Raw genomic sequence first — 8,611 nt, 5'->3', positions numbered from 1 at the left:
CTGACCCAGCCAGGCAGACATCACAGGCAGACAACTGTTTGGGTTTGGGAACAAGGGGGCTTATTATGCTGGCGGCACCGAGGGGCCAGGGGGCGGACATGTAAGGGCGGGGGGTGGCCCCAAGGGCTTATCCCTGTAATCAGTGCTGGGGGCCGAGATGATGACTGGCCTGGCTTCTCAGGCACCCAGGTCACCTGCACTGGTGTCCCGCAGGCAGGTGTAGAGCAGCCCCCAGCTCTCTGGGTGCCCGAGCCTCCATGCCCCGCAGTGGCCTCACAAGAAGGGGGGCTCTTCCCCCTGCCCAAGGCTGGCTATCCCACCTCCTCCCCACACTCCCCCCACTCTCTCGGCTTCTGCACTTGCATGATGACCCCCCTGGACAGGGAAAGGACGAAGCCAGGCTCTGTGGGCAGAGGCATCCTTTATTCAAGCTAGGACGAGCTGCAGGGCAGGGGTAGGGGATGAAGACAAAGGAGCAGCCTTCACCTCCGTGAGGCACAAGCCAGACAGCCAGTGAGGGCGGTGCCGCTGCAGAGAGGAGGGGGGTGCAGGAGGAACCCAGGCCTCTTCCAGTCGGTGGGGTGCAGAGGAGAGGGGTCTGTTGCTATGGGGATTCTGCTGCCGGAAGCCTACGGGACAGAGCAGGCAGGATGGCCCCTGGCAGGGTCCGAGGCTCTTATCCCCAAGGCCTTGGAACAGGATCCTTGGCCAACCCCGTCTCACCTTCGCCAGCCAGGCCTCTCGGACAGAAACCAGGGGTCAGGAGATCATAAGTTAAGGGTGCCGCCCTGAGCCGCAAGGGCTTGGGTTCTGCCGTGGGGACCAGGGCTGCTTTTCTAGTCTTCCCCCGAGGACCAGGAGTCTCCTTCGCCTTCCCTCTGCATGAACTTCAGGAACGGGCTTGGACCCAGTTGAAAGGGAACCCCTGCCCATGGGGTCTTCAAGGCAGCCCCCTCCTCCTCTGCTAAGGGGCTTCCTCGGTCCCCATCAGGGGCCCCCAGTTTCCCCTGCCCCACCTCTTCAGGCTGCTGCAGCCCGTTCACCACACCCCCGTTCACATGCTCTGACTCCTCCAAGTCGGGGCCTCGGCCATTGATCCCAAGGGTGTCCGCTGTGCCCGGGCTCGTGCCCTCCGCCCTCCTGGGGGTCTCCACGGGGCCAGGGCCTTGGTCCTCCCTCTCCAAGGGAACAGAGTCAAACTCTTCCTCTGAGCCGGAAGGCTTGGCACTGTCCTGAGACTCGGTCTCCAGGGCAGTCACGGGGGCATCGGCCACCGCAGCCTGCGAGCCATCATCCCAGGGGACACTGACACCCACGGTCTCAGACTCCAGGAAGTCCCCTCTCTGGAGGCTGCCAGCAGAGGACCCTGGCCCCCACTGCCCAGCCCCTGGCTCCCTCTCCTCCTCTTCCTCTTCCCCCTCCTCCCCGCTCTCTTCCTCATCTGCAAACCCATCAGACTCCCCATCCCGGTCCCAGGCTGCAGGCTCCAGCAGCTGGGGCACCTGGCCCAGAGGTTCTGCTGCCTGCCTGGGGGCCCCCGGAAGAAGGGAAGCCTCAGTCCCCAGGTCCTCAAATTCCTCGGACAGCTCGGAGTCCCTGTCACACTCCTCGTCCCCTTCTCCCTCCTCCTCTGCCGGGGGCGGGGCCCCGAGGCTCTGGGAGGCTAGGCCAGCAGGATCCCAGCCTTCCTCTGGGGCGTACCCTTGAGGGGAAGGCCTCTGCTCTCCAGCCCGGTCCCACCTTGGGGAGGCAGGGGATCCAAGGTAGAGGCCCAGGGGGGTGGAGTCGGGAAGGGTTTCCCCGAGCTCATCAGCCTCACTTTCTTCCCTGCTCTCTTCCCCTTCCTCCTGGAGGCCCTCAGGGATCTCCCCAGACCCCAGCTCCTCCTGCTCACCTTCCACCTGGCCTGTGGCCTCAACCCTGCCCTCCAGCCCGAAGCTGACCTCCTGGCTCCCCTCAGCCTGGGGCTGGGGCTCAGGGGCACCTCCCAGGGTGGGGGTGGGTGACCTGGGCTCAGGGGGTCTTGGGCTTGGGGCGCCCAGCACCAGCTGTGAGTCGTCCTCATCTGCTTCCGACCCCAGGGGCCTGCATTCAGGGGCCTCTCCTCCGGTGTGGCCTGGGGTCTCAGCAGGGGACCCCTCCCCTGCTCCCCGGGGCGTCTCGGGCTCTGAGGCCTCCCTGCCTGCGGGTGGCTGCGGGGGCTCTGCCTTTGGAGGCTCTACCTCTGAAACATCAGCCTCCTCTGGGTCCTCCCGGGGGCCTTCCAAGCCCTGAACCCTCCTGACCTCCAAACCCCCCTCCCCACACAGTGGCTGCATCACCTCTCTGGCCAGATGGCCTGGGTCCTCCACGGCTCCCACAGCAGCCTCACCCACAGCTGTCTCTGATGCCAAGGTGACTCCTGGGGAGACTGGGTCACCCTCGGGAGCTGCAGCCTCCCCTTCCGACAGGGGCTCTGTCGCCTCTGGGACCCCCTGGGGAGCTCGAAGGTCTGGGGCTCTGGGCTGCTCTGGTTGCCTCTCAGGCTCCTGCAGGCCCTCAGCGCCTTCCTTCTCACTGGCCCCCACAGCCGGGACTCCCTGCTCTCTGGGCTCAGGGCTCCCAGGAGGCCCCCAGGCTGTCCCCCTGGCACCCAGCTGCAGCTCTCCCTGCACTGCCTCTTCCTCCTTCCCAGCACAGCCATCTGGCTGCCTGGGGTCCAGCTCGGCCTCCTCCTCACTTGCCCTTGCGGCCTTCCCCGGGTGTTCCTGACCCAGGCCCTGGCTCCCCTCCTCCTCCTCCTCCTCCTCCTCCTCCTCTTCCCCTGTGTGCTGATCTGCAGGCCGCGGCAGCTCCTGCCTCTGCTCTCCCAGGCACCACGGCGACTGCTCCTCGTCCTCTTCCTCTGCTGCATCCCTGTGGCCGCCCTCGTCTTCCTCTTCCTCCAGGGCTTGCAGTGGCTCCTGGTTCTCTTCCAGAGAGCCTGAGCGTTCCTGGATCTCCTCCCCGAGAGGCAGCGTCATCCCTCGGTCCACTTCCTCTAGACACCACTGTGGCTCTTGCATTTCTAGGGATTTCAGTATTTCCAGGTCTCCCTCTGCAGACGTCAGCGGCCCCAGGTCCTCTGCTTCTGCAGCTCTCACTGCCCCCGCATTGTCTTCTTCCGACGACTTGGCTAACTCCCTGCCCCTGCCGGGAGGGCTAACTCCCTCCTGATCTTTGCCAGGAGACCCCAGTGGCTCCAGGTCCACCTCTGCCGCAGGTGGCGCCGTCTCTTGCTCCTCCTCCTCTGCCGGCGTCGGGGGCTCCTGGTTCTCCTTTTGTGGGGGCCGCAACGCCTCTAGGTCTTCCTCTTCAGAAGACCCCAGGGACCCCCGGCTCTCCTCTCCCAGGGGCCTCTGTGGCTCGGGGTCTCCTCCTTCTTGAGATCCATGCAGCTCCGGATTCTCCTCTTCTGGAGCTCCCAATGACTCCGCAGCCTCCTCTTCTGGAGACGTCACCGTTTCTCCATCTTCCTTTCCTGGAAATGTCTCAGGACCCCCTGCGAGGGGCACCCCCCATTCTTGCCTCTCCTCTTCTAGGGACTGCGGTGCCCGTGGGTCCTCTCTCCCCCCAGGCTCCCGCAGCTCAGGGGCCTCCCCTCCCAGAGGCCTCGCCACCTCCACGTCCTTTTCTTCCACGGGCTGCAACGGCTCCTCATTTTCTGTCTCTACACTTGCTAACGTGCCTGAGCTCTCTTCTCCCAAAGACCCCAGCAATTCTTGATTCTCCTCCAGGGCCTCCTGGTGCTGGTCTCCTGGGGACATCAGTGGCTGCGGGATCTCCTCTCCCAGAGCCTCCTGGGTTTCTTTTCCCAAAGGACCCTCAGAGTCCTCGGTTTCCTCCACGTCCAGGTCACCGGCTGGCTGTGCCGCCTGCTGCACTTGGCTGACCACTTGGACCTCCACGGCTGCTGCCTCCTCCACCAGCCCATCAATCTGCCCTTCACCTTCCTCCTGGGCTAGGCTGGATGCTCTAGACCCACTGGGCTCTCTGTCTTTAGCCTCTGGACTGGGGTGGTCAGGGCTGAGGGGTGGGGCCAAGGGGCCAGGATCCTCAGGGGCTTGGCCGGAAGTGGCCTCTCGCTGTTCACCCCCAGGCTCCTCGGGTCCTGGCAGGATGCTGGCAGGGACGGCCACCTTGGCTTCAGCCCACAGGGGCTCCGCAGCCTGCTGCCTCCCCCCCTGTGGTGGGAGCAAGGAGACAGGGGCATCCTGGGCCCTGAGCTCCACATCAGAAGCAGCAATAGGAGGCTGGGGGGTGGGGGGGATGGGAGTGCTGGCCAAGGTGGGGGCACGGGGCTGGAGGAATTCCTGGCTCTTCAGAAAGGCTGGCACAGGTGTCTCCAGGGTGTCGGGCAAAGGGGAGGGGAGGGGCGTTGGGCTCAGGACAGGGAGTGAAGGTCCCAGACGTCGGCCCTCTGGAGTCCCCGGGAAACGCAGGTCCAGCTTTGGGTCTGGAAAGGCAGAGAGGAAAGAAACAGGTCAGTCTGTCCTGGCACAGAGGGGGCCCCCACTGGCCTGGTGGGGTGCGGGGTGCTGGGAGCTGGGAGAGGGTATGCTCACTCGCTAGTGCCCGGGGCAAGGGCTTAAGGCCTAAATCGGTGCCTCTCAGGAAAGGGAGGTCTGGGGTGAGAACAAAGAGGGGCAGAGTTGCAAGGGAGCCAGCCGCCCTTCTTACCCTGGAAGCCGAGGGAAGCCTTGGCACGGCAGCCAGGTGTCTGAAGCCGGGAATTCTCAGCCTCCAGGAGCGTCCTGGGATGAGGGAGGAGAAGCCAGCTCAGCCTTCTGCCCCGAGCCCGTGGGCACAGAGCCAGCGGGCCAGAGCTCGCCGGCTGGGCCTGTCCAGCTCCCGCTGGGTTTTGGCCACTATCTCACAAAAGCCGCACTCAGGGTCACACATCCGCGGGCGCCACACACTTGGGCACGCAGAGTCACACAAACATTTGGGACACACAGGGGACCTCACACAGCAGATTTCCACTCAGCTGGACACAGTGCCACAACCGCAGGCACAGATCGCTGGGACTGGGCTCCCCACCCCCTCCATGCACCCGCACCCGCAAGATGATGACCTCATCCTTGGGGCCATGGGGGGGGAGCGGGGGTCCATTCTCATGCTAATGACTGCCTTTGTGCACACTACCATCTGGAGGGTCTGCGAAGGGGGGCTTCCCAGAGAAAGTGGGAATTCTCAGCCGTTCCCATGGGATGGGCTTCCTCCCCCTCCCCCTCTCGAGGGGGGCCCCCAGAGCTGGTAACAGACAAAAGGAAATGAATTCAGCTCCCGCTCTCCAAATCCTTTTCATGCTTCAGAAGCCAGCAGTGAAATTCCGAAGGGGCTCCCCTCCGCGGGGGTCAGGGGGTCTCTAAGCACCCGGGATCCCAAGCCCCTCCAGGGAGGTGAGGTCTTTGTGCCCCTGCCCTGGGGGAGGGGACAGAAGAATCCCAGGCGATGCTGACCGTGGGCTCCACCCTTCCCGCCTTCTGGGTCTGGCTGGTCCTTGAGGCCATTGCCTCACCTTAGCCCTCCCCGGGCAGCAGCAGTGCTGCGGGGCCACGCCTCCCTCCTCTTCCTCTTCCTCAGGTCCTCACTGGCCTCCTGTTTCTGGACCCTGCCGCCCCTCCCCTCCCGGACATGCCCCAGCACCCCTGCCTTTATTTTGCCATGGACTCTGGGAGCAGAGGCCTTGGCAGGGGGGTGCCCCTAACAGCCGGGCCCCCACCCTTCACAAGGCGCAAAACCCCTTCCGGGGGCTCAGACGGACGCTAGGCCAGCAGGTCCTGGGTTTCAGTTTTCCCTGGGGCAACAGGAAATGCGGTCAGCAAAGGGCTGGGCAGGGCCAGTGGCACTGGGCTGGAGAGGAGTCCGGCTCCATGAAGTTCAGGCTAGGAAAGGTCTTGGAAGTCACCTAGCGCAGCTCCTAGCTCCCAGGCAAGGCCGCAGCCCGGAGAGGGGGCAAGTCTCCTAACTGAGGCTGCCCAAGAACAGGCTCCCTAGGTGTGCGCACACACGCAGAGACTGGCATCGCCCCCCCCTAGGCGAGGGCCCATGCAGATGCCCCCTGGGTGCCCAGCCCCGTCTCCAGAGGCCATCTCACTCTGCTTGCGGCACTTTGCTGGCCACTGGCCACTTCTCTGGTCCTGGACCCAGCGAGCAGCAGGTGGGCTCAGGTGGGACATGTGCTGGTACACGAGTGACCGGCCTCGAATCACAGAACCCAGGGAGGGCAGAGCTGCCCCCACTCATGCCTCTGGGTCCCCTCAGCAAAGGGGCCCCTGCCCTGGTAAGCGCGTGGGCATCCGGGGGCCTGGGTGGGTCCGGGGCCACCCGTACCTGTAGGTGGCCACCTCCAGGCTGAGAGACATCTTGAGGTGTGCCAGCTGCTGCCGACCTTCCAGGACCTGGGCGATCTGGCTCTGCAGGCCCTGCTTCTCCTGCTCCAGGGCCTCCACGGCCAGCTGCGGAGCAAGCCAGAGGAGTCAGTGAATGGTGGGGGCCTCGGGCCACTCACCTACAGCCCCCGCCCCGCAGTGGCCCCCGCCCGCAGCAGCCCCAGCGTCTCCAGCTCTCTGGTTTGCTGAAGCTACAGCAGACCCCCGTCCCCCTCCCCCACCCCACTCCCACCCCCACCCCCACCCCCACCCAGGGAACCCCAGCTGTGCTGGTGGAGAAGAGCCGAGCCCCTCTCCCGGCCCCCTCTCCCCCAGCCCGGCTCCTCCTCTGAGGAGGCTGATTAAATGGTAGCACATGCTGGGAACTCAGCTCCCACAGGAAGGGGGAGGTGAGGGAGGAGAGGAGATGGGTTACAGAGAAGAGGAGAAAAAAGTGGAGGCAGAAGGAAAAACGATTAATCAGGAGGCCTGGAGCCTGCAGGACTGCAAGCCGCATGGCCGGGCCGTCAGCAGGCCCCCACCCCTCCACTTCCCACAAGTTCTGGAATCTTTCTCCTCTGAGAGGAGGTGGGGGGGGGGGTGGCCATGGCGAGACCTCTGTCTGGCCCACGCAACAGGCTGTTTGCTCAGCTGCTGGTCACATCTGTGCCGGGTGAGGGGGAGCAGCTGTCCCAGGCCTCCGGAATGTGCTCCCAGGAGCCAAGGAGCCCAGACAGGGGAGAGGGGCTGCTGGGCCCTGATCCAGGCCCCTCGGCCCTCCTGCAGGGAGAGGAGGGTACAAAGGACCCTGGAGAGCCAAATCAGGGGTGACGCACGGAGGGGGTGTGCCCGGCGTCTGCTGAGCGACCACACAACCTAGGCAGGGGCCCTCGGGGAGGGAAGGGGCTGCTGCCAGGGGTCCTGGCCTGCCTGCCTATCCAGGCAAGCATATGCAGAGGCCTCTGACAGCCCACTGAGCCGGGCTGTCCCCAGGTTCGAGTTTTCTGAGAAGTGGCTCGGCTCCCGACTTGGCAGTCACTCATGCCCTACTCCTTTCCCGAAGGAGTCTGAGCCTCCTGGGGGCTTCCTGGAGCCTGGTCTCATGCAGGTCTGCCACCTTCTCACCTGGAAGTTCTCAGTGGCACGCAGCCGCTCCTGCCAGCGGCCCTCCAACCTCTGCTCCAACGCCGCCCTGCGCTCCTGGAGGCCGCCGCGCTCCGCCTGCAGCTGCTGCAGCTCCAGGCGGCTCTCGCGGGCGCCCTGCACCGCGCGGCCCAGCCGCTCGCGCGCCTGGCCCAGCGATGTCTCCATGTGCGCCACGCGCTCCTGGTAGCCGCGCACGGCCCCGCGCCACGCCTCGCCCAGCCGCTGGGCCAGCTCCTCCACCTCGGGCGCGGGCGCGGGGGGCGCGCGGGGCGGCGCGGGGCCCCGGGGGGCGCAGGCAGCCTGCGCGTTCAAACTGGCGCGCTCCTCCTCGTGCGCGGCGCGCAGAGCCTCCAGCTCGCGCTCCAGCTCGGCCGCCTGGTTGGTCAGCCAGCCCCGGGCGCACTTCTCCGCCTCGACGGCGCGCCGGCTGCGGGCTGCCTCCTCGGCCGTGCGCTCCCGGGCCAGCCGCAGCTGCTGGCATCGGCCGGCCACACCCTCCAGCTCTTCGGCCAGGTTGTCGCGCGCCACCTCGGCCGCGTGCTTCTCCCGCCAGCGCTGGTCCACGAGGGCCCTCAGGGCTGCCAGTTCATCGTCGGCGCGGGCCCGCCAGGAGGAGTCCCCAGCCTGCGCCCGGAGACCCCCGAGCTCCGCGCTGAGCAGCTCATTCTGCTCTTCGAGCGCCTTGACCCGAGCCAGATAGGCCTCCAGGCGCCGGTTGAGCTCCCACATCTGAAAAGACTCCTCTCCCATGCAGCCCTCCATCCTGCTCGTCTGACCCACCGAGGGTGGACGGACGCGGGGCACCGGGAGAAGGGAGCGGCCCTCGGAGCCTTTAGGACGGAAGAGAAAAAAGGCGACCGGAGGGGACAATGACGGGGCGGGGCGGGGAGAAGCCCGAGCGACTGAGAGTCGGGAGTGGGAGCGAGGCTATTCATACTCCCGCCAGCCAGGCGGGAAAGGGGCGGGTCCAGGCTTTAACCCCTTAGAGTTCAGCCTCGGCACGGGGCTGTCTCCCTGCGGGCTCGGGGCGCCGGAGGGTGGACCACGGGAGACACCCTGCCGCAAGGAACCCT

The 8,611-nt window shown here is 66.0% G+C and overlaps 1 protein-coding gene across 1 annotated transcript; it reads right to left on the bottom strand.

The window, feature by feature from the left end:
• Positions 1-404: 404 nt before the first annotated feature.
• NES (nestin) lies at positions 405-8,449 on the bottom strand. The gene is made up of 4 exons (XM_008264301.4): positions 7,518-8,449; positions 6,355-6,479; positions 4,699-4,772; positions 405-4,474 (listed from the first exon to the last, which is right to left on the bottom strand). Exons 1-4 carry the CDS (start codon positions 8,298-8,300, stop codon positions 837-839), a joined length of 4,620 nt encoding a protein of 1,539 aa, XP_008262523.4. The 5' UTR covers positions 8,301-8,449; the 3' UTR covers positions 405-836.
• Positions 8,450-8,611: the final 162 nt, after the last annotated feature.

The sequence above is a fragment of the Oryctolagus cuniculus genome, chromosome 7, assembly GCF_964237555.1.
Source record: "Oryctolagus cuniculus chromosome 7, mOryCun1.1, whole genome shotgun sequence".
Lineage (NCBI taxonomy): Eukaryota > Metazoa > Chordata > Mammalia > Lagomorpha > Leporidae > Oryctolagus > Oryctolagus cuniculus.
The sequence above is the reverse complement of the archived record's forward strand: the minus strand, read 5'-3'. Positions and strand labels throughout refer to the sequence as shown.